This window comes from Procambarus clarkii, chromosome 17 (assembly GCF_040958095.1).
Source record: "Procambarus clarkii isolate CNS0578487 chromosome 17, FALCON_Pclarkii_2.0, whole genome shotgun sequence".
NCBI lineage: Eukaryota > Metazoa > Arthropoda > Malacostraca > Decapoda > Cambaridae > Procambarus > Procambarus clarkii.
The window spans coordinates 2,917,075-2,943,944 of record NC_091166.1 but is presented as its reverse complement, the minus strand read 5'-3'; the positions used below and the strand labels follow the sequence as shown (position 1 = coordinate 2,943,944).

Here is a 26,870-nt window from a genome sequence, read left to right as displayed (position 1 = left end):
TTCCGCCTTCTTTGGTTTCCTAGCTTGCCCTGCCGGTTGTTTTTTTTTGGGGGTCTTGCGATGTCTCGCATCGGACCCGTCGTTTCTGAACTCCTGGCGGGCTTGCATGCTTTGGGGAGTTTTTCTGTTCGGCAGACGTTCCATCTCCTTGTGCCGCCTGGGTTTCGGTGGTCGCGCCCGAGATCTTCCCGCGGCTCCGCCTTTTTCCTGGGCTCGGAGGGGCCTTGTCGGGGCTGCTTATGTTCTGCCTTGCGGTCTCACCTCCGGTTGGTGGTCGGGTGGCTTCGTGGTAGGTGTCCCACCTGCGTGCTTCTCTTGGCGGCAGTATGGGGTATTTTGGCGGTCCTTCCTTTTCCTGTCCCTTCTTAGGTGGTTACTCTTGTTAGCTTGGTTTACTCTCGGCTTGGTTTTCTGGTGGGGGTTGGGGCCGTCGTCTTGCCACATACTGTCGCCTCTTTTCGTGCAGCGCCGTTAGTCAGCTGTCTTGTGCGTCGTTTCACCTCCGGCCTGTTCGTGCGCCGCTTGCACCATCCTTGTCTCTGGTCAGCGTGCTCTGTCTTCTCCTCGGTTGGTAGTGCCCCTTCGGTTCCGGTGTGTTTTTTCGTCGGCTCTTTCCTTTGGGCCTTTGCCTCTGGGGGTCGCGTCGCTGAGTTTCTTGCTCCTTCGGTTTTAGCGTTTTGGTTGTTTGGTGGCAGCAGTCTCCATCTTTTCTGGCGCGGGGTGGGGCTGCTGCATTCTGGAGGGGTCCAGGGTTTGTTGGTGCTTCGTTGGTCGGGCCGGGGGTGTGTCGTTTTTGTGTTCAGTGGCGGCCCTTCGCTGTTGTTTGCGTGCCACGGCGTTTGGGTCCGGAGCGCGTTTTGCGTTGATCCGGTTCTGTTCTTCCTGGTTCGTGGGTGATAGTGTCCCGGGTGGTCAGCCGTGTTCTTGCGGCTAAGCTGCCTGTGTTCTTCACTCATGCCTGTGGCGTTCGTGGCTTCGCTGCTCTCACTGCCGTCTGGGTGACGTGGCCTTGCGGTCTTTCGGGCATGGATTTTTGGTGTTCGTGCAGGGGCCTTGCTGCTCATGGTTCTCGTGTTGTTCCTGGGATTTTCGGGGCTGTGGTGCCTTGGGTTGGCGTTTGCTGCCGGTTGTCTCGCCTCTTTGGGGGGTGCGTGGTGTCCGCCTCCCGGTTCTGTCCCTTGACCTTCCTCTGTGTGTAGTTAGCTCCGGGGAGCCGACGGGGCTCCCCCCAGAAAAGCAGCGTTGAATGTAATGAAACGCCATTTTCTGGGTGAGATCCGGAGGCTCCCCGGCAACCCTCCCTCCCTCCGGTCGGCGTTTTTCGTGTGTTTTGACATCCAGCCTCAGAACTGATGGGTGGATAGCCGGCGTGGGAGGTCTGGGGCTCCCCCTTCCCCCTCCCGGGGAGGGGGGAGCTGCGCAGACAGCGGCGCGGTGACGTATGACGTCATACTAGTTTCCTTGTTTTCTGTTGAAGAGTTCTATCCACTAGTTCGGCTTTAGGTAGCAATTTTCACCAGAATAGGGGTTTGTTTTGGAATGCTTGCCTTTCTGGATGCTTGACCCAGTCGATGGCAGACATAGAATGCTTCCAACCACACGGGGGTTTCTATAGGCCATTGCTCCCCTTGCCTCTCTGAGGGGGCCAGGTTCTGGCTCGTGGTCCCCGGTAGGCCCTAGAACTCCATACACATGACTGATGCCAAAGTCTGACATTAGCATATCAGCCGGTAAAGCTCCGGGGAGCCTCCGGGTCTCACCCAGAAAATGGCGTTTCATTACATTCAACGCTGGTTTTTTTAAAACAACGCTGTTTGTCTGTAATTGTCTGTAATAATTTGTAATTGTATTTGTGCTGCTTTTTCAGCCATGTTCCCCCTCTTTTATCTCTATTTTTATTTGTTCTCAACACATTTTATTCTTTATACCCATTAGTATTAAGCTTTAGTCATTAATGTTTTTCCTGCCCAAAACGCTTTGCGTAATAGTGGCTTTAGGCATTGTATGTACTAGCTCTATCTATTAATCCAACAAACTTTGTAAAATCTCTTGTATGTACCTTACCTAAATAAACGTTTATTTATTTATTTATTTATTATAAGTATCTACATTTGTGTTCACAATAGTGAACCACTAAGCTAGTATGGTGAGCAAAACAAGAGTGGCTGCCACATGCTGACGCTACCTCGATTCCCTCCCTCCCTCACCAAAATTCCACCTCCCACAATACTACACACAGCGCTAATTATCACCACAATCCTGGTCACTAAATCCTGTAAATGAATAATCGATCACACATTTATTTTGTAAAGGAACGTATGAAGTCGTTTGAAGATTCCTAGATGGACGAAATAATGCTGTGGTGCTGTGGCTAGCGCTGTGAACATCTTGAAGAGCATTGATTCACTTACATTTGAACATTGTACACAGTCATTATCACACTCAGGCTCTTCTGTAATACTATCATGGCTAAATAATACCAGTTACATATATATTTTGACATTATTCGGCGATGCTGTGGTCACAAGCTGAACAGCAGTGCTGTGAGCTCATGCTGTGTGCGCCAGCCTTGGTTGCTCACTCAATACTGAGGCTCTTACACCCAGGAATGTTGCCCACAATTTTTTTTTTAAATGGCATCTGTTTACAAAAGAGCCCTGAGGAAGCTGATGTGACCCCCATGTATCCGCGGGAGTTTTGAATCATACGCTATACCTATAAGATCCCTGAGGTGTGTTACGCACCACCCGTCGAGCGCCTACAAGCGCGTTGCGCAGTGCAGTGGTTAAGCATCTCGTCTTCCTCAGAGAGCAGAACTTCCATATCTGAATTCATAGCTCTTTTATAAAGCCTTTTGAGAGCATTGATAAGCCCTTAATCCATGGGCTGTATTACAGATGTAGTGTTTGGTGGTAAAGCCATACATGTTATTTTGCCATCAGGCGATGTTAATTTAGCAATGGGGTGAGCTGGGGCATTATCAGTCAACAGCATTACCTTTACCTCAGTAGGATGAATTCTACACTCTGAATTCTACATCTGCTGCTTTCTTTACTTCTTTACAAGTGATTCTGGAACCAATCTTCAAAAATAATCTGTGTGAACCAGGCATTTTTTGTGTTGTAGTAGATGACAGGTAATCTGTTCATGCAGTTTTTCAGTGCTCTGAGGTTGGCAGATTTCCCAACAATTGCGTACTTTGTTTGGTGACTGCCATCTGCGTTAGAGCACAATAATGCTGAAATTCTTTCCTTCTTTATCTTGCAACCAGGAATACTCTTCTCAAGCCTGAAGGCCAAAGTGTTTCTTTGAAGTCATTTCCAGTTAAAGCCTGTTACATCTGCATTGTACACTTAAAACCAGCTTAGATTATTAGATATCATGTGCTGAGAAAGTTTATGCTTATATGCATTAGCACTTCCAACATCTGCACTTAATGCATCGCCACAAATTTTCTTGTTAATGATGCCATACCTCTCTTTAAATCGACATACTTATTCAATGCTAGCCTTGAAATTGTCTATGTTTAACTTTACAGCAAGTCTTTCAGCTGCATTTCTAATAGAATCAACTGAAACAGCAATTCCTTTCGTACCATGCTGTGTAAACCATTTAAATACAGACGAGTCCAAATCCGTATACTTAGCAGGCCTCAATTTTTTCTGTTGCCTATTGTATCAGTTTGAGCAAAGAATTTCTTAATATTATCCTTCTGCTTTTTTATATCACAAACTGTAGCTTTACCGATGTTGAATTCTTGGGCGAGTCGAGTGACGGAGTATCCATGCTCTACTTTCTCTATCAAGTCAACTTTCTAATCAATTGACAAATATTTTCTCTTTTGTTTTATACCTTTAATACCATGAATGCTGCTCTGAGACATCTTGACAGATTAACCCTTCAATTGCGCATCGCATCATATGATGCTTTGACCGACTTGCAGTAAATTGCGCATCGCATCATGTGATGCTTTGGAGTACTACGCAAGATTTAAACGGCCCGCGGATACACGGGGTTCACCAGACCTTCATCAGGGCTCTTGTAAACAGACGCCATTTTTAAAAAAAATCGTGGGCCAAACTCCCGGGTGTTAGGGGCCTCAGTATTGAGTCAGCTACCAAGCCTGACGCACGCAGCATGAACTCACAACACTGCTGTTCAGCTTGTGACCACAGCATCGCCTAAAAATGCCATAATTTACTTGTTCATGCTATTATGTAGCGATGATATTACAGAAGACCCCAGACAGTGATAAAACTGACCAGGGTTCTGATAATAGCAAGATTGTGGTGATATTTGGCGCTGTGCGCCATGGAGGGAGGAGTAATGCTGTGGGAGGGAGGATGGTGGCGTTGTCTTTTGAGTGTGTGTGGCCACCTTTTATTGACTGCACTCACCATACCAGCTTAGTGGTTCGCTATGACCACAAATGTAGATACTTATATGTAACGTGTGTATAGTGTGAGATAACAGCGAGAGTAGGAGGTTGGGAGCCGCCATTTTGGTGAGGGTGGAGCGTCGTCTGCAGGACTTATCATGTTGTTTACTGATGACCACGATGGTCTTTGGGCACCAAACCAGTTTACTTGTACAAGTATGGTGAATAAAACTGGTAGATATTTATATATAATGTGTGTATATATAGCGTAATAACACCACACAGTATTGTTATAGGAGAAATATTAGTGCGTCTGGCCTTGAGGGCGGCCGCCACCAGCTGACTGTGTGAGAAGCTATGTCTCTGTGACTTTACTCACCATACAAACTTAGATGTACAGTTATGGTGAACAAAACATGTAAATAATTATATATAACGTCTGTATATAAAAGCAAAAACAGTATGGTGGGTGGAGAATGGTGGCAAGTCAGGTGAGGTGAGGTGAGGGAGGGAGTGGCAGCCAGTGGCAGCCAGTCACTGCCTGCCACTGCCACTCAGCATACCAACTTAGTGGTTTGTCATGGTGAACAAAACATGCAGATACTTATATATAACCTGTGTATATAGTGTAATAACCGACAAAGTATTTGTTCACTGTTTGATGAACCTAATTGAGTCAACAATATGCACACCATATTTTTGAGTACAGCGATGATTCACTCATTTTATTATATAAATATATCACACTACACACTATTGAATAATATTACAGCAAAAAAACTACAAAAAATCAATCAGAGACATTGAAATAATTAGGTAATTATCTCTTTGTGGAAACTCTGGCCTGACAGCTGGCGATCAACAGACCGCCTGGGACGCACGCTCAGTCAGCGCCTGATTTTTGCCACACTTCCCCGCCCTATAGTGGGCAATATATGCCACTTACAATTTTTTTATTATTTTTACCGTGATCAGTGAACACAAATTAACAGGTTAGGAAGAATAAATAATTTTTTTTTTTTTTTTGGTATGCGCCTGTGGGTGTCAAATGGTATATAGCTATGCGCCATTTAAGGGTTAAATGAGTTCAAACAGTAAAAATTGTTCAAATTTATCACGAAAATCCATCGCGCGTGAACCTGACGTTTTTACCCCAGGAAGAGGAGAAGCACATGGTGCCAGCCATCTCATCCAGGCCCAATGCGTTGACATGACCTGTGCTTATTTTATAGGCATACTCAAAATTTAATGTACATGTTACAAGTTATCAAATGACTGTTACAATTTGTTTTATTTAAAATATTATTCTAATAGGATTGTAGAACAGACAACTGTGCACATTATTTGTAAAAATGGTGAGAATTGGTCAGAAACGGAATTTTTTGAAGCTGACTCAAAGTTTTAGAGATAACTGAAGTTAAAGTTATCGACAATGAATAAGGTAGTTCTAATTCATTAATTTACTTATATGTTTTAATAAACGTTGTTTGGCATTCGTACTCGAATATGTGAAAGTTGTAGGTCAATATGTGTTGGAATGATGTCAAGAAAAAATACCCCCCCCCCCAAAAAAAAAAAACAGCTAAATACTGTATAGGGAAAATTATAATGATTTAGGGGATAAAAATGTATATAGTGGCACCTCGATTAACGAGTTTAACCCTTTCTGGCACCGAGCTCGTTATTTGGAAACTCGTCTTTAGAAACAAATTTCCCCATATAAAATAAAGGAAATAAATTTAATCCGTTTCACTCACAAAAATATCCATACTTGTATGACATTTTATAATGTAAATATAATACTGCACATGTATTTATGAATGTTTTGTTGTACTATTTTCATGTTTACCTTATGAAGAGTCGTTGCTTGCTTGAATGAGACGATGGGGAGGTGGGAAGGAGGAGAGGGGTTATGGTGTGGAAGGAGAATCCACCTCTGAATCAGGGGGGCTCTCTCGGGAATTTCTCCCCACTGGGACCGGATTGTGGTTCACTATCACTGGCTCTTCTTTTCTCTACTTTTCCAAAGAACATATCTATTGACAATTGCTCTTGTCTTTGTTTTAGGATGTTCCTAAAACGAGTCAGCAAATTATCATTAAACATGTTCACACACAAGGTTGTCACTGCTTTATCAGGGCAGCTTTTCCAAGAATGCGGTTACCTTTTCAAACATTCCCAACACTTCACTGATCTCACTGGAAGAGGCAGCATCCTCCCTTACCTCCTCATCCCCTTACTAATGGTGCAAATTGTTGATGAGGATCTGCCATACTCCCTTGTGAGATCTGCCGCACAGACACCACGCTCATGCTTTGCTATAATTTCCTTCTTCAAATCCATAGTAATTGTGTGTTTCTTCCTCTTGACAAGACTATCTTTAACAAGCAGCTTCTTTGGCGACATCTTGCGTTACAAATTGTTGTCATAAAACCACAAAATACCTAAAGAAAAGCGCAAATAAATGCAGAGGGATGCTTGTCATGCGCGATACAACAACAACACTGGTGTCGGAGGCGTCCGAGAATTTGTGAGAACCCGCGAGACGCTAGGAAGCACCATGTGGTTTTGCTCGTTAATAGAGGTGAAGCTCGTCAATAGAGACAAATTTGCTGTGAGTGGCTCACTCGTTACTCAAAATGATCTTAGATACAGCCGCTCGTTAATCGAGGTGCTACTGTACTTTATAAAAGTGATAAAGCCCTGATCATCAAAACCGCCTAAAGAGACAAAGAAAATAGAATTTGAAATCTGTGAAAAACTCAGTCAAAAAAAATTCAAAGTCCCAAGTTCTGCCAGTTGTGACTGATTTATTGGGTGACCAATATCATTCTATCTTGACATAGTTAGGGATGGGTATGCACTCTCCAGGATGTAGAGGTTACATCAAAATGAGATAATAAACAAAGGAGATAAAAAATATATATATTTTTTGGATATTGGTGACAGTAACAGATATTAACATTAGGCAATACATTTTTATGATATTTAACAAAATAGAGCATGATAACATACTCATTAATATTGGTATTATGATGTATTACTCAGCAATGCTATACAGGCACCAGCTGCATATCCACTTTGTCGATACTTCTTGCTACTATTCTTCTTCTTTGTACATTGTACAAGTGCTTGCATCCCTTTATTACTGCATTATCCCTCAGTTCCAGTTAATAGGAGCTGTTCTCCTTATCAACAAAATGTTCTCCTTTTTAAAAAAAATTGTCTAAAATATATTTTTGAAAATATTAGGATGAAACTTGCATGACGCTTATGCCAATAAGTTGGAGATTTGTCTAACATTTAATATTAATTTTCACATAATTCAAATATTTTTGGCCCAGCCCCCATTTACAGCATTTACAGGTTAATGCACATGGTTTGTATTACGTAGGCTGTTAGAGAGGGAGGGGAGGCAGCCGAGAACCCGCCCATACCCCTTCCCCTTTCCTGCCCCACCCTCCTTACTCCTGTCCACCCTCCATACTCCTGTCCACCCTCTTTACTCCTGTCCACCCTCCTTACTCCTGCCCACCCTCCTTACTCCTGCCTACCCTCCTTACTCCTGCCTACCCTCCTTACTCCTGCCCCCCCTCCTTACTCCTGCCCACCCTCCATACTCCTGCCCACCCTCCTTACTCCTGCCCACCCTCCTTACTCCTGCCCACCCTCCATACTCCTGCCCACCCTCCTTACTCCTGCCCACCCTCCTTACTCCTGCCCACCCTCCTTACTCCTGCCCACCCTCCTTACTCCTACCCACCCTCCTTACTCCTACCCACCCTCCTTTCTCTGGCCTACCCTCCTTACTCCTGGCCACCCTCCTTACTTTTGCTCAAAGTACAATACCTAAAAAATATTATTAAATTTTTCAAAAAATTTACTATGTTTTGGTGGGAAAAATTTAGTCATAGAAACCTTAAATTTGTTTTATTTTGCCTAATAGGTAATACTGCTTCCATCTCTGCTCGGCTACCAAGGACGATAGCAAACACAACTTCTGCCCATTAATGATGGTAAGGACAATTTTATTCTTACTGTACTACCAGTGTGTGTGTGTGTGTATCATATTGTTATTAACTAGTGATGGTAAGTATATTTATTATGTTGTCATTAACTAGTGATGCTGAGTGTATTAACCCTTTAAGTGCGCAACTCATCATATGATGGGTTGAGTGACTTGCAGTAACTTGCGCTCCACATCATATGATGCATTGGAGTACCGCGCAAGATTTGAAAGGCCCGCGAGTAGAGGGGACTCCCATACGCTGCTTAGGGGTTATAGTAAACAGACACCATTTTGTAAAAAAAAAATCCAGCTCACGCTACCATCGCGTGGGAGGCATCAGTTACCCAGCAGCCACCATGTCGAGCGCACGGCCGAACGCTTATCGGGCGCGCACCACGCAATCACTCGCCCAAGAGCAAATAACCAGTGAATTATTTTCTGATGGTGAGGAAAGTGATTTTGATAACTAATATTGATAAAGACTACACACAATTGACCGATGATAGTAGCACTGACAGTGAAAATGAGATACAGCCGCCTCCCATGGCGAGGCCTATATGCTCACCAATACCACTTAGCCTAGTGTCTACTCCAATTCACCCTCGACCACACAGTTCATGTGCTTATTTAGAGTCTGAGGATATTTTCGGTGACGAGTCAGAGGAAGGTGACTCATTTTCTGGTTTTAGTGAAGTGGAATCAGAACATAGTGTTATTGGGCCTGGTGCCAGTACCAGTGATGTTACTGGGCAAGAATTTGTCGCGTCAGCAGCGTCTCGCCCAGCCAAGCGCCACCGCATGGAACAACATGAGGCACCAAGAGTAGTGTAGTGATGGTGATGTTCACGTGCTTCCACCTTATGTGCACGTAGTGGCCGTACTGTGCGTAGATGGGCTTCAGCTCCTGGTCCACGGTGTACATCGCTTCCTCGCCGTCGTGCCCCTGTTGCGTCTCGCAGGACACCAGGTGTACTAGTGTGGAGTAATGGTGCTGGTTTTATTCCTCGAATTCCTGCCTTTGACAATAAAAATGGGATTACCGAGCTTTTCCCTGATAATGGAGAGGATATGAGTAAATTAGATTATTTTACAGCATTCTATGATGAGCCGCTCATGGAATATATTGTACACCAAACGAACCTTCATGCGGCTCATCTCATTAGAAGAGAGATAACAGAATTTTCACGATTGCAACATTGGAAAACCACCAATGTAGGTGAAATGTATGTGTTTTTAGCAATATGTACAGTATGTTGATGAAGCACTGTGTCAAACACGCTATCACAGATTACTGGAGCAAAGATCTGACTATTCCAACACCTTTCTTAGGGAAATATATATCCCGAGATAGGTTTCAGATACTCCTCAGGTATCTGCATTTTGCATGTAATGAGGACCGGGCAGAGGATGATAGACTTTGGCGAGTGAGACTATATGAATGAAGTGATTGATAAGTTCAGAGATTTTTACGTACCAGCACAGAAGCTGGTGATTGATAAATCCCTTGTGCTTTTCAAAGGATATGTTTCATTCAAGCAGTATATTCCCTCCAAACGAAACAGATTTGGATTGAAATTCTTTGTACTGTATGACTGTGAAACAGGATACGTGTTATACATGATTCTGTATTCAGCTAGCGATGTAGACATTCCCGGTAACAACGAACATGGTGTCTCGGGTAGTGTGGTGAAGTCACTGATGGCACCATGGACGAACAAGGGCCACATCTTATACACAGATAATTACTATACTAGTCTATTGCTAACTACGTTTTTGGTTGAAAATAGAACTGGATTGGTTGGCACAGTAAAGGCACGAAAGAGGGAAATGCCAGTGTTTGACGGTAGACTTGCAGTTGGTGAGTGCCAGCTACAGAAATGTGATCAAATACTCTCGGTTCGGTGGAAAGACAAGAGAGAAGTGAACATGCTGACAACCATTCATGAGGGTACAATGGTGAATAGTGGCAAGGTGAACTGTGTAACGAAAGAACCAGTATATAAGCCAGATTGTGTTCTTGACTATAATATCAACATGCGTTTGATTGATAAGGCTAACATGATGGTTGGCATGATCGAGTGTGTGCAGAAAACATTGAAATGGACGAAAAAAGTGTTTTTCCATCTTGTTGACATGAGCATGTTGAACTGCTATAATATGTATCTGGGGAAAACTGGACATAAACCTAGTTTCTGTGCATTTGCTTTTACACTTGCAGCACAGTTATTAGCAAAGTTTGGTAAAGGTGTCCCTGGCATACAAAGACCAATCATGAACCCAGTGTTGCAGCATGCTGCAACACCAAGCTTACTCACATGGAGGCCTTTCAGCAACACAGACTAAAACATTTGCCACCAGCTGGAAAGCGTGCAATAGGCCAACGTGAATGCCTAGTATGTAAAAACAACAAAAAGGAGAGAACAGAAACGTAAGGTGGTACGAACATCGTGTGAAGCGTGTGCAGTGCCATTGTGTGCTGTCGACTGCTTCAACGACTACCACTCTCTCCAAGATTTCTAAATGTGCAATAATAGTGCAAAAACCTGTACATAGTGCATGCTTGTGTGTACATATAATAATGAACATTGTGATTACATAATATAATGGCGTAATGGAAAACATTTGTGTGCACATGTGTATACTCGATGTATGTAACATTTATTGACAATGACTGTGATGTAACATTATGTGCAACACAATTAGTGACTAATATTGCTAATAAAATAGGCCTAGACACTGTAAATAATGACGCAAAAATAAATTTGTGGCAACTCTGGTTGCTTGAAGACCGCACGCGACGCCTCTGGGACACACCGTGCATGAGCAATCATGCAGGGTGTGATGTCATCGCCCATCTTGTCGGCTCAATTACGTCGTCTGTAAGTTCAATTTAATTTTTTTTTCTCGTGGTCAGGGAACACGACTTAACAGGTTAGGAAGAAAAAATAATTTTTTTTTTTTTGGTATGCACCTGTGGGTAACAAATGCTAAATAGCCCGGAGCCACACAAGGGTTATTCTTGGTGTTTTCATTACCCAGTAATGGTGAGTGTATTCATCATATTGGCATTACCCAGTGATGTTGATTGTATTAGTCATGGTATTAATAACCAGTTTTGTTGAGTGTATTAACCCTCTGAAATGCATTAGCGCCTAATTTTGCTCAGTCAAGCGGTGCACATAACACCTTAACCACTGCACTGTGCCAAACGACAAATGCTTTTCGCCATTAACTGTCCCCACCGACAAAAGTTTTTTTTTTCGTACTCGGTCAAAACACTGCTCGCGGTAGGTTGGATACAAAATGAACTCTTGGGACCTCCAGTGAGAGGCAGCTTTCTTTGAAAAAAATTCCCAGAATGTCCTAGGGCTGCTGGCTGGGTTAGTATTGAGTGAGTAACCATGGGGTGGTGCACGTGCCTCTGGCTCCCAAACACCTGTCCGACGCAGTGTTGAAAGATTGCTCTCTGTCGGTGAAATTCAGACCTTATAGCTTGAAGAACATAAGGGTCATGATATTGATGAAGCTAGGTCATGATATTGATGAAGCAATAAGGACCTAACACAAAGGTCGGATGCAAGTGATACCGCACCTATTAGGACGACACAGCGAGCGTATCCAGTTGTAGCTGTGAACGCCACCCATGCCCACCTATGCCATCTCCAATTTATATAGGTGATACATAGATGAATCATTTTCTGGGTTCAGTGATGATGCATCTGATACAAGTAGCATAGATGAACAGTGTTAGCGGTTTCCATGGTGGTGTTTTCCATAGATATTTTCAAGATTAGCTGAATCTCTTCCAGAATGGCTGAATCTCTTCCAGATTGACTGACACTTGCCATAAATGACTGAATCTTCCAGTCAGGGACCTTACAAAGCAGTATTTTCAAGACTACCTTACACATTACAAGCTTGGCTACATACCACTTACAAGTACTAAAGCCAAGGGTGTACATGAGTGCGTTATTTGCAAGCACATAGAACAAAGAAACAGCGAAAATCTATGTACCTGGTGCAACGAGAGCGAAGTCGCGCTTTGTACCATGGACTACTTCATTGATTATTACTCACTTCTGAAGTACTGATTGTGTAATACAGTGTGTTAGTGTGTAAATAGTGTGTGAAACTATACATATTGTAATCTTAGTGAATTTTTAGCAAGTAATATTGCAACAATAAACATTGTGGATACATTACTGACACACAGTATCACAGTTCCATGGAACATTATGAACGTTCTGTTGTATACATATTGTAAATAACAAAAATATGCATCATATACAATAAAAAAAACTAATAAAACCGCATTGAAAATACATAGAACAAATAATTAAAAATATATTTGTGGCAACTCACAATGCTTGAATGGCCTGCACACTTGCTTCTGGGAGTTTCTGGTACGGGCGACCAGCCATGATGACGTCACAGCGTACCTTGTCCACGTCCCCACAGCCAAAGTAAGTGGAATTTTGTATTTATTTTTACATAGACATGTTCAGGGTTAAAAAAACATTTTTGGGGGAACACTTGATTTCATGTGCACGGGGAATGTCACAATAAACTCAGCGCATCACAGTGGTTAAGGCACTCGTAGATATATTGTAGGGTTCAAAACTTGGGTACAAGATGGATTCCTGAGGTGTTTGCCAGCTTGAAAAAAATTCCCAGCATTCCCCACTGTTGTGGGCAGGCTCATATTCAAGGTAGGAACTATTTTGTATGTATCCATATTGAGCTCCCAGTCTCTAATTGGCCATGTTTTTGAGAAAACACTCTCTGATGTTGGAATACAGGGCATATTCCTTGAAGATGAGCATGCCAGGGATTTTGATAACTCAAATCTGGAAAAAGACCTAAGACAGGTGTTTGATACTAGTGATACGGATATTGAAGTGAACGATGTGGAGAGTGTGTACAGTACACAGCTCTCACAGCCCTGCCATGCCGGCCTAGGTCATCACCATCAGTGGAACAACACAAATGAATTTTTGTATGTTCTACTGAACATTTAGCGCCAAATGCAATTTGTTCGGATTATCCGGGAATGCTTTAGAGTAGGGTTCGTTAGAGTGAGGATGCACTGTAATTGAATAACTAATATGCTCACAATACTTTTTGAGTATAGCGATGGATCACATTTTATTATATAAATATATCACACTACACACTATTGAATAATATTACTCGAAAAAAAAAACAGAAAAAAAATCAAAGACATTGAAATAATTAAGTAATAATATTTTTGTGGCAACTCCCGCCTGACAGCTCGGGTGGAGCTGACTGCCTCCGATGATTACTCTGTCAACGCCTCACTTTTGCCAGACTTCCTCGCCCTATTGTGGTCAAAATATGTCACAAATTATTTTCTATTTTTCCCATGATCAGGAAACACACATGAACACTTTTATAAGACGTGTTGCAGGCTAAAATCGCAAGAGAGCAGCTCAAGGGTTAACAAAAACCAACTAATAATATCAGGGGTTTCACGGCCTGATGAGGGTATCGACATCATAAAACCAAAACACGCTGAGTCCCTGATGAAGGTAATGCCATCATCAATTAATGCATTTTTAAAAATCCCATTTATTGTCCGAATATTATGGGACTGGTTTTAAATGTGCCCCTTTATATTGTGAACAGTTTGATAGCAAAATGAATGACGTAGCATGAAAATTGAGGTTAGAAAGCTGAAAAGAGTACAGTTCATCCTCACTAACGAACCCCGTTCTAGCGAATTCCCAGAAGATCCGAACAAATTGAATTAGGTACTAAATGTTCAGTGGAACATACAAATGTTTGATTAAGCGAAGATTGTTCATCCAAGCAGTCACCGAGACCGAGTGTCGGAGGTGGCTGTCATCATCTATGATTCGCCAAAGTGTAAACCGTTATACAGTGTTTTATTATGCTTACCCATTGTTTCTAGGGATAAATGGTTGAAGGATGATAAAATGGTATCAAGGGTCATTGGTGAGAGTTGTTGTCAGGGGGGCAAGTGGTGTCAGTAGTTAGGGTTTATTGTTAGGGGGGGGGCAGGTGGTGTAAGTTATTCTCATGGAAGGCAGGTTGTCAGTGGTGTAAGTTGTCAGGGAAGCTGGAGTAATAGTGGTGTCAGGGAAGGCTGGTTGTGTCAGTGGTGGAAGTTGTCAGGGAAGATGGAGTAACAGTGGTGTCAGGGGAGGCAGGTTGTGTCAGTGGAGAGCTCTGGCTCGAGTTATCATGTAAATGGCAACACGTGGCTGGCGCCTCCATGCTCCACCTTGATAGTTCACTCACTGTCTGCTTTTCACCAAATTAGCTGAGAAAATGTTACCATTTCAGTTGTTTGTAACACAAAGCTCTATCATATTCCATAGTCAAATTGAACAATTTATAATAAATTGTGGTGTCAGTGGTGAGAGGATGTATTGGGGGTGGAAAGGCGTCAGAGAAGGAGGGTGAGTAGAGACACCAGCTGACTGCTGCAGCACTTGCCTGCCTCGATACTAAGCTCACTTGCTGCTTTTGACAAAATTAGGAGAGAAAATTTTACCATTTCAGTGGCTTGTAATGTATCGCTCTACCACATTCCGTAGTCAAAATGAAGAATTCATAATAAAGTGTGGGGTTAGTGGTGAGGGGATGTATTGGGAAGGGATGGAGGGGTAAGGAGGCGGCTAGCCTCTATGCAGTCAACATTGGGTCGAGTTTCGTCGAGGTCTGGGTTCAAGGTCTGGCCTGAGGCCTGGTCTGGCCCAAGGCCTGTCAGTCTGGCTGCCACCCTCCCCCCCTCACTCCTATACCACCAACATGTTACAACCCCTCCCCCCTCCCCTCCCGCACCTGACTACCAGCGGCCGGCCCTGACCCTCCTTCCCCTACCACCGGTGGCCCGCCAACCACCCCTCCTCTTCAGTTTGTTGAGAAAATTATGTGATTTTGCTTTTTTGGATTCAATAATGCTCATATATGTAGAATTTTTAATCCAAATTGTTTATAAGTGATTGTTCTATCAAATGCCATAGTGAAAATGAAGACTTCATAATAAATGAATTGTTTATGAATATTTATATAGACTGATACAGTTGGCTTATGGAAATCCTGGCCAATACATCATATTTGCAGCCACCAATAACAGTCACATAGTTTTGATTTTAATATGGAATTGTTTACCATTGATTGTTCTATCATGTGCCATGTTCAAAATGATAAATACATAATAAATAGATTTTCTGTGATTTTTTGTTTTGTTGATAGTGGATGTAGGACCTTTGTTATTTTCACATGAAGGGGAGGGACAGCCTGGGGCTGACGGGTAGAACGAATTCCACAGTGAAACGAATCGGCCTCGCCTCATATAATGCCTACGCCTCATTCGAGTGAGGTCACACTGTATAAACATTTGAGTATGGTTTGTGCGCTCACGGCCAATGCTCAGCCTTCGTTGCAGTGTGTGCCAGGTCGCTTGCCAGGCCAGCAAAAGAGTTAATCTTCCTTGGAGATTTCAATTTCCCGAGTCTAAGATGGAGAATGGCAAACACAAATATCATAGCAGGGAATGACTCGGGAAATAACCAACCACAGGTCAGAGAACTTTTGAGATTCTGTGACAAATTCTCGTTCAATCAACAGATTACAGAACCAACTAGGAACGAAAACACACTAGACTTGTTTTCTAGGGTGTTTTTGTTGTTTTCTAGTTTTCTAGACTTGTTTTCTAGTTCATCATTAGTTCACAAACAATGATGAACTAATCAGAGACATCACAATCTCAGATACTTCATACTCAGACCATAAGCTCATTGAAGTGCAAACTAGCATAAATAACGGTAGTAGGTCTAAGAGACCCAACAAGCGAGAAGGAATATTCAATCAATCAATTTTAACAATAAAAGGATCGACTGGGAAAAAATAAATGTAGACCTTGCAACCATTCAATGGGAGACAGTCATAAACGACAAAACTCCCACACAGGGAATAGCTCAACTGACAGCTGAAGCTTACAAGGTTTGCTTGAAGCACGTGCCTGTGAGGAGGGGCAGAAAGAGGACCACTCTAGAAAGAGAACGCAGACAACTGTACAGGAGAAGGGAAAAAATAACAGAAATGCTTCGGCAGACACAACTATCACAAGCAAGAAAAATAAGCCTAAGCAGGGAGATCGAAGAAATAGAACAAACGTTGAAGCGATCATATGAGTCTGAGGAAATGGAATTGGAACAGAAAGCTATACAAAAGAGATAAGGAAAAATCCGAAATATTTTTTCACATACGCAAAATCAAAATCAAAAACCTCTACCAGTATTGGACCGTTAATTACAAATGAAGGTACGTACACAGAGGACAACAAAGAGATTAGTGAAATTCTAAGAAGCCAGTATGAGGCTATGTTTAGCACACCAATAAACAACATGAAAGTTGATGACCCAGACAGTTTCTTTATGAATGACATTCAAGCTGCAGATAATATAACGGATATTACCACAAACTCGGAAAACTTTGAAAGAGAAATTGACAATATGCCTATGCACTCAGCTCCTGGGCCTGACTCATGGAATTCAATATTCATAAAGAAATGTAAAGTACCAGTAGCGAGAGCACTCAGCGTAATTTGGAGAAAGAGCCTGGATACAGGGGAGATACCAGCAGCACTTAAATCTGCAGATATAGCTCCGTTGCACAAGGGGGGGAGTAAAGCCTTGGCAAAAAATTATAGGCCAGTTGCACTAACATCACACATAATAAAAGTGTTTAAAACGTCTGTATATAGGGTAATAACACCACAAACAGTATTGTTGGGGGTGAAACTTTAGTGCGTCTGACCTTGAATGTGTGAAGGAAGCAGCCGTCACCTGACTCTGTGTAGCGACGTCTCTTAGTGCCTGAACTAACTATATCAACTTAGTTGTACAGTTGTGGTGAACAAAACATGTAGATACTTACATATAACATCTGTATATAGTGAATAAAAGCAAAAACAGTATTGTGGGAGGAGAATGTGGGTGAGGGAGGGAGGAAGTAGCAGCCAGAGGCGGGCTGCCACTGGTTGCCACTGCCACTCAGCATGCCAACTTAGTGGTTCGTTATGGTGAACACGAATGTAGATACTTATATGTAACGTCTGTATATAGTGAATAAAAGCAAAAACAGTATGGTGGGAGGAGAATGTGGGCGACTGAGGTGTTGAGGGAGTGGGTGGCAGCGAGTGGCTGGCTGGTGTGTGGCGGTCACTCCTGGTTGCTTTTTGACTCATATTAGCGACTTAATGGTACGTTATGGTGAACAAAACATGCAGATACTTATATATAACCTGTGTATATAGTGTAATAATCGACAAAGTATTTGTTCACTGTTTGATGAACATAATAATTGAATCAACAATATGCACACCATATTTTTGAGTACAGCGATGATTCACTCATTTTATTATATAAATATATCACACTACACACTATTGAATAATATTACAGCAAAAATACTATGAAAAATCAATCAGAGACATTGAAATAATTAGGTAATTATCTCTTTGTGGCCACTCCTGCCTGACAGCTGGCGAGCAACAGACCGCTTGGGACGCACGCTGAGTCAGCCCCTGTTTTTTGCCAGACTTCCCCGCCCTATAGCGGGCAATATATGCCACTTACGATATTTTTTATTATTTTTCCCATGATCAGAGAACACAAATTAACAGGTTTAAAAGAAAAAATAATTTTTTTTTGTATGCGCCTGTGGGTGACAAATGCTAAATAGCCTGGAGCCACACAGGGGTTAAACATAATACAGGGTACATAACACAATCAAATTTGCCCATAGTAGGTAAGCACCATGTAAAGAATTTGGGAATAATGATGTCTAACGACCTAATGTTTAGGGAGCATAACCAAGCAAATATTGCGTCAGCCAGAAAAATGATGGATTACGAGAACTTTCAAATCCAGGGATCCCATCACAATGGTTGTGCTCTTCAAATCACTTGTGTTGTCACGTCATGAGTACTGCTCAGTACTCACTTTACCCTTCAGAGCAGGAGAGATTGCAGAAATAGAGGGAATACAGAGAACATATACGGCATACATAGACCCGATAAAGCACCTAAATTATTGGGATCGTCTCAAAGCCCTCCAAATGTACTCACTAGAAAGACGACGAGAGAGATATCAAATAATATACATATGGAAAATACTAGAGGGACCATGTTCCAAATCTACACTGTAAAATAACAACATACTGGAGTGAATGATATGAAAGAAAATGCACAATGAATACCAGTGAAGAGCAGGGGTGCCGTAGGCACAGAGAACACTGTATAAACATCAGTGGTCCGCGGTTGTTCAACATTCTCCTGGCAAGCATAAGAAATATTGCTGGGACAACCATGGACATCTTCAAGAGCAAACTAGATAGGTTTCTCCAAGGAGTGCTGGACCAACCTGGCTGTGGTGGGTATGTGGGCCGCTCCAAGCAACAGCCTGGTGGACCAAACTCTCACAAGTCAGAGTTTGAGGAGTAGAGAGTACTCCTCAAGTACTTCCAGTAGAGTAGAAGTAGGAGTAGAACAACTCCCAGAACCCCATCAAGCAGGTAAACCGCCTCTAGATACAATGAAGATAAGCCTTAGGCTACACAATGAAACTTGTAAAAGCAACTGTATTGCTGCTGCCTCTAATATCAACTGGGAGTTTGAAATAGGTGACATAGTGAATATCAACCTTGCAGTGCAAACATTTCTTCACAAAACTTTTAGCCTTGCCTTAAGGCTACCTTGAGGTGTTTTCTGGGCTTAGCGTCCCCGCTGCCCGGTCGTCGACCAGGCCTCCTCGTTTCTGGATTGGTCAACCAGGCTGTTGAATGTGGCTACTCGCAGCCTGACGTATAAATCACAGCCTGGTTAATCAGGTATCATTTGGAGGTGCTTATTGAGTTCTCTCTTGAACATTGTGAGGGATCGGCCAGTTATGCCTCTTATATTTAGTGGAAGCGTGTTGAACAGTATCAGGCCTCTGATGTTGACAGAGTTCTCTCAGAGTACCTATTGAACCTCTGCTCTTCAACGGGGGTATTCTACACATGCTGCCATACCTTCCGGTCTCAAATGATATTATTTCTGTGTGCAGATTTGGGACCAGCCCCTCTACTATTTTCCACGAGTAAATTACAGTAGTTGCATGTCTCTGCACCTTTTCCAGTTTGTTGATGTGCTGCTTAAGATATGGGCACCATACAACCACTGCATATTCCAGTTTTGGTCTGACAATAGTTGTGAATAATTTCTTTAGTATTTTGCCATCCATGTATTTAAAAGCAATTCTGAAGTTAGAAAGTGTAGCATTGGCTCTTCACACAATGTTCTTTATGTGGTCCTCAGGTGATAGCTTTTTATCTAGAACCACTTCTAGATCTCTTTCTTTATCCGAATTCTTTAAAGATTTCTCACATTTCATAGAGGTGTCTGAATATAAAGTGAAAAAAATGCCAAAGGAGCTAAGTAAGAACAAAGCATTTGGTTCAGATGGAGTTTCACCATGGGTTTTGAGAGAATGTGCACTTGAGCTCAGCATTCCACTTAACAGATTTTTTCAGGCATCCCCGTGAACAGGAGTCCTAGCAGATGTGTGGAAAAAGGCTAACACAGAACAAATGTTTGCACTACAAGGTTGATATTCATTGTACTACCTATTTCAGATTCCCTGTTGATATTAGAGGCAGCAGCAATCTACAACAGTGGCAGCAGGAAAGATCCCATCAAATATAGACCTGTGTCATTGACAAGTGTTATAGTCAAAATATTGGAAAAAACCAGCGTTGAATGTAATGAAACGCCATTTTCTGGGTGAGACCCGGAGGCTCCCCGGAGCTTTACCAGGCTGATATGCTAATGTCAGACTTTGGCATCAGTCATGTGTATGGAGTTCTAGGGCCTACCGGGGACCACGGCCAGAACCTGGCCCCCTCAGAGAGGCAAGGGGAGCAATGACCTATAGAATGGCTTATGCATCATTAACGATGCATAAGCAACAGGGCTCCATTAAGGAACATATAATCTCTTCCCACAACCAGACCATCACCAGAGAAGTCTTATCAAAAAACACAGAAATCATCGATAGATACAGCGATAGCAGGCGGCCTGATATCTGCGAGGCACTACACATTAAGAAGCCGATACCAGCAATCAACAGCCAATTAATGCACAATTATATTCTACCCACTTCAAGACTCCGCACCAATATAGAAGCATCAAGAAATATGGGCCAATAGGCCCATTGCAGTTACTTACATTCTTCCTTTTAACTTACAAAATATTATACCCATTGTTTCGTGTTCTGTCTTGTGTTGAAAATTTGTTTTCACCTCATCCAAAACTGTTGTAACATATCACCTCACCCAAATGCAGGTATAAAATCAAAGCTGTTTAACCCTTACACTGCTCAGGGGTCCTGGGGACACTTACACCCCTGTGCGCAAGAAAAATAGAATTCAAAATTTTTTTTTCGTCTTCTAGACATGTTAATTTGTGTCCCCTGAGCACGGGAAAAATAAAAAAAAATCGTAGGTGACATATTTTGGGCGCAATTGACCGAGGAAGTCTGACAAAAAGTGGGCGTTGACAGCGCGGTCGTCAGACCCGTCAGCATCACCCGCGCTGACAGGTAGGAGTTGCCACAAAGATATTATTACCTAATTGTTTCAATGTCTTCGATTTATTTTTTCTTAGTTTTTTTGCAGTAATATTATTCAATAGTGTGTATTGTAATATATTTATGTAATAAAAGTGGTGAATAATCGCTATACTCAAAAGTATGATGTGCATATTAGTGATTCAATTATGTTTATAAAACAATAAACAAATAGTTTTGCTGCTATTACACTCTATACACAGGTTATATATAAGTATCTGCATGTTTTGGTCACCATAACGAACCACTAAGTTGGTATTGAGAGTCGAAAAGCAACGAAGAGTTACCACCACACACCAGCCAGCCACTCGCTGCTACTCCCTCAACACACGCACTAAACTTTCTTCCCCCAACAATACCATTTGTGGTGTTATTACACTATATACAGACGTTATATATAATTATGTATATATTTTGTTCACCACAACTGTAAAGCTAAGCTGATATAGTTAGTTCAGGCACTAAGAGTCGTCGCTATACACAGATGGCGGCTGGCGGCTCCCTCACTCATTCAAGGTCACACGCACTAAACTTTCTCCCCCAACAATACTGTTTGCAGTGTTATTACCCTATATACACATATTATATATAAGTATCTACATGTTTTATGCACCGTAACTGTACACCTAAGCTTGTAGTGCGCCCAAAGAGCATAGTGGCCACCCTCTAAACAGCTAGACAAATTGTGCAGACGACGTCACCTACGTCACCCATATGGCTCCTCCCAGCATAATCCTTTTGCTGTTATTACACTAATACACACATTATATATAAGTATCTACATTTGTGTTCACCATAGAGAACCACTGACCTGGTATGGTGAATGCAAACAATAACAGGTGGCCACACAGTCAGTAAACGATGCTGTCTCCCTCCGTCTCTCAGCATTACTCCTCCCACAGCGCTAATTATTACAACAATCCTGCTATTATCACAACCCTGGTTATTTATATCACAGTCATGGGTCATCTGTAATATTGTCATCGCTAAATAATAACAATTATATATTTTGACATTTTTCGGCGATGCTGTGGTCACAAGCTGAACAGCAATGCTGTTCGCTCATGCTGCGTGTGCCAGCCTTGGTTGCTCCAACAGTACTGTGCCTCTTACACCTGAGAATATTGCCCACGATTTTTTTAAAAAATGGCGTCTGTTTACAAGAGCCATGAGGACGTTACTGTGAACCCCGTGTAGCCGCGGCCCATTTGAATCGGGCCTGGCACCCTATGGCGTATATATACTTCATGCGCACAGTGGGACATGTTACTCAGGGCGTACACATGTCAAGCCGCCTGCTATCGCTGTATCTATCGATGATTTCTGTGTTGTTAGATAGTTGTTTGATAATCATCGATAGATACAGCGATAGCAGGCGGCTTGACGTCTGCGAAGCACTACACATCAAGAAGTTAACACCAGCAATCAACAGCCAATTAATGCACAACTATATTCTACCCACTTCAAGACTCCGCTCCAATATAGAAGCATCAAGAAATATGGATCAATAGGCTTTCTACAATTACTTCCATTCAATACCCATTGTTTTGTGTTCTGTCTTGTGTTTGAATTTAATACCCATTGTTTCGTGTTCTGTCTTGTGTTGGAATTTAATACCCATTGTTGAAAGTTCGTTTTTTCACCTCATCCACCTCACCCAAATGTAGATATAAACCTCGAAGATGTGTAAGCTCTATTCAGTTTCAGTTGTGTGTTTGTATACTAAAGTCTTTGAAAATGTAATAAGTTTTACGAAACGCGCTCAAGTGTCGCGTCAGACTAGAAATAAAAATGAATTTTGGAGAATTGATCTTTGAATTACCATCAACAGTGAAAAAGAAATGTAAGAAAGATAGAGAAAATTCGTGTTAGAATTATTAATCTTACTTTTTCAGTCATATTTAATAATATATGTCTACAGGAAAGACTGCTACCAAAATATACTAATATATATATATATATATATATATATATATATATATATATATATAATATATATATATATATATATATATATATATATATATATATATATAAACTGAAAACTCACACCCCAGAAGTGACTCGAACCCATACTCCCAGATGCCACGCAACTGGTATGTACAAGACGCCTTAATCCACTTGACCATCACGACCGGACATAATGAGGTGATAGCCGAGGCTATTTGAACCACCCCACCGCCGGCACTCGGATAGTAATCTTGGGCATAGCATTTTACCAAATCACCTCATTCTTTGGGGCAACCGTGAGGAACACAAATGCGAACAAGCCTGAATGGTTCTCAGGACAATATGCAACTGAAAACTCACACCCCAGAAGTGACTCGAACCCATACTCCCAGATGCCACGCAACTGGTATGTACAAGACGCCTTAATCCACTTGACCATCACGACCGGACATAATGAGGTGATAGCCGAGGCTATTTGAACCACCCCACCGCCGGCACTCGGATAGTAATCTTGGGCATAGCATTTTACCAAATCACCTCATTCTTTGGGGCAACCGTGAGGAACACAAATGCGAACAAGCCTGAATGGTCCCCAGGACAATATGCAACTGAAAACTCACACCCCAGAAGTGACTCGAACCCATACTCCCAGATGCCACGCAACTGGTATGTACAAGACGCCTTAATCCACTTGACCATCACGACCGGACATAATGAGGTGATAGCCGAGGCTATTTGAACCACCCCACCGCCGGCACTCGGATAGTAATCTTGGGCATAGCATTTTACCAAATCACCTCATTCTTTGGGGCACACGTGAGGAACACAAATGCGAACAAGCCTGAATGGTCCCCAGGACAATATGCAACTGAAAACTCACACCCCAGAAGTGACTCGAACCCATACTCCCAGATGCCACGCAACTGGTATGTACAAGACGCCTTAATCCACTTGACCATCACGACCGGACATAATGAGGTGATAGCCGAGGCTATTTGAACCACCCCACCGCCGGCACTCGGATAGTAATCTTGGGCATAGCATTTTACCAAATCACCTCATTCTTTGGGGCACACGTGAGGAACACAAATGCGAACAAGCCTGAATGGTCCCCAGGACAATATGCAACTGAAAACTCACACCCCAGAAGTGACTCGAACCCATACTCCCAGATGCCACGCAACTGGTATGTACAAGACGCCTTAATCCACTTGACCATCACGACCGGACATAATGAGGTGATAGCCGAGGCTATTTGAACCACCCCACCGCCGGCACTCGGATAGTAATCTTGGGCATAGCATTTTACCAAATCACCTCATTCTTTGGGGCACACGTGAGGAACACAAATGCGAACAAGCCTGAATGGTCCCCAGGACAATATGCAACTGAAAACTCACACCCCAGAAGTGACTCGAACCCATACTCCCAGATGCCACGCAACTGGTATGTACAAGACGCCTTAATCCACTTGACCATCACGACCGGACATAATGAGGTGATAGCCGAGGCTATTTGAACCACCCCACCGCCGGCACTCGGATAGTAATCTTGGGCATTGTGGGAACCGACCTGTGAGATTTATATTTATTTAATTTATATGAATTTATATTTACGTTAATTTATATACTTCGATAGCAATTTGTATAATGTTAAGTGGACTGTATTTCTGCAATAATCTTATAATCTCACAAATCGATCCTCTACACATTAGGGGGGGGTTTAATAGTTTATATATATATGCAGCCAATCAAACTACAAAATTAACTACATACATTGAAGAGGTTCCTTATCTTATAGTACAGCAGGTTAGTCCACCAGGTATAACTAGGGTGTAGACACCAAATTATCCTCTTTGAGGTAGCTTCCATATCACCCAGTAACTGGTGCACATATCTTCCTTCCTCGTCTTGACCTGTCAAAAGTGCGCTAGCTGTGAAGCCAGAATCCTATATATGACAAGATATATCAGAGAAAACACTATACAGTACATGGAACATTGAAGACCTGGCTTAATTACCTTTAGTTTGAGGCTTCCACGTGATCTAACCGGGTCACCCTATATCCTGACATTAATGGCCATAAATGAATGATAAACGGATTTCGGATAGACACTTAACTTGATATGTAGACAGCGTGTTGAAAAATGGTACACCTTTGGTTTCCATAACACTACGTCCAAGTAAATTAACAGGAGCCGAATTTACTCCCGTGTGAGCCTCTGGTCTTAATAAACAATGGCTGTTTAACACTCCATATTATTGACGTTACTGGCCGACATTGTCCAGAATGATAGGAGCCGAATTTGCTCCACACGTCTCGGAGGTGACACAACAATGGCTGCCCTCCTTCCCCTCACTCCTGGCCTACTTTGTCCAGATTTCAGAAAGTGATAGAAGGGTCACATTTACTCTACTTTAATATTGATAATTAAGTTAATTTATATAAGATGTTTTTATGATGGTAAAGTCCAAAGACTAATGTATTTAAGAACAATTCCCACCATAATAGGTGGTGAATTATAATAGTGTGTGGTGATGATATCCCGTTTTCTTTAGATGGTAATTCCACTACAAGTTACGTTTTCTATGGGTAACTTGTTGGTAATACAGCTATTATCTGTATGATATAAAATGGTGTCGGATTTTCCGACAGGCATAGCATTTTACCAAATCACCTCATTCTTTGGGGCACACGTGAGGAACACAAATGCGAACAAGCCTGAATGGTCCCCAGGACAATATGCAACTGAAAACTCACACCCCAGAAGTGACTCGAACCCATACTCCCAGATGCCACGCAACTGGTATGTACAAGACGCCTTAATCCACTTGACCATCACGACCGGACATAAAACTATATGGGTTCGAGTCACTTCTGGGTTGTGAGTTTTCAGTTGCATATTGTCCTGGGGACCATTCAGGCTTGTTCGCATTTGTGTTCCTCACGTGTGCCCCAAAGAATGAGGTGATTTGGTAAAATGCTATGCCCAAGATTACTATCCGAGTGCCGGCGGTGGGGTGGTTCAAATAGCCTCGGCTATCACCTCATTATGTCCGGTCGTGATGGTCAAGTGGATTAAGGCGTCTTGTACATACCAGTTGCGTGGCATCTGGGAGTATGGGTTCGAGTCACTTCTGGGGTGTGAGTTTTCAGTTGCATATTGTCCTGGGGACCATTCAGGCTTGTTCGCATTTGTGTTCCTCACGTGTGCCCCAAAGAATGAGGTGATTTGGTAAAATGCTATGCCCAAGATTACTATCCGAGTGCCGGCGGTGGGGTGGTTCAAATAGCCTCGGCTATCACCTCATTATGTCCGGTCGTGATGGTCAAGTGGATTAAGGCGTCTTGTACATACCAGTTGCGTGGCATCTGGGAGTATGGGTTCGAGTCACTTCTGGGGTGTGAGTTTTCAGTTGCATATTGTCCTGGGGACCATTCAGGCTTGTTCGCATTTGTGTTCCTCACGTGTGCCTCAAAGAATGAGGTGATTTGGTAAAATGCTATGCCCAAGATTACTATCCGAGTGCCGGCGGTGGGGTGGTTCAAATAGCCTCGGCTATCACCTCATTATGTCCGGTCGTGATGGTCAAGTGGATTAAGGCGTCTTGTACATACCAGTTGCGTGGCATCTGGGAGTATGGGTTCGAGTCACTTCTGGGGTGTGAGTTTTCAGTTGCATATTGTCCTGGGGACCATTCAGGCTTGTTCGCATTTGTGTTCCTCACGTGTGCCCCAAAGAATGAGGTGATTTGGTAAAATGCTATGCCCAAGATTACTATCCGAGTGCCGGCGGTGGGGTGGTTCAAATAGCCTCGGCTATCACCTCATTATGTCCGGTCGTGATGGTCAAGTGGATTAAGGCGTCTTGTAC

The 26,870-nt window shown here is 42.6% G+C and overlaps 1 protein-coding gene across 1 annotated transcript in view; it reads left to right on the top strand.

Moving 5' to 3' along the window:
* Window positions 1-26,870, top strand: part of LOC138365561 (tripartite motif-containing protein 5-like) — a 52,034-nt gene that overhangs the window by 20,902 nt on the left and 4,262 nt on the right. The window contains exon 2 of the mRNA XM_069326034.1: window positions 8,325-8,394. Within this exon, the coding sequence (XP_069182135.1) occupies window positions 8,389-8,394 (6 nt within the window). The 5' untranslated portion in view covers window positions 8,325-8,388. The remainder of the gene's footprint in view (window positions 1-8,324; window positions 8,395-26,870) is intronic.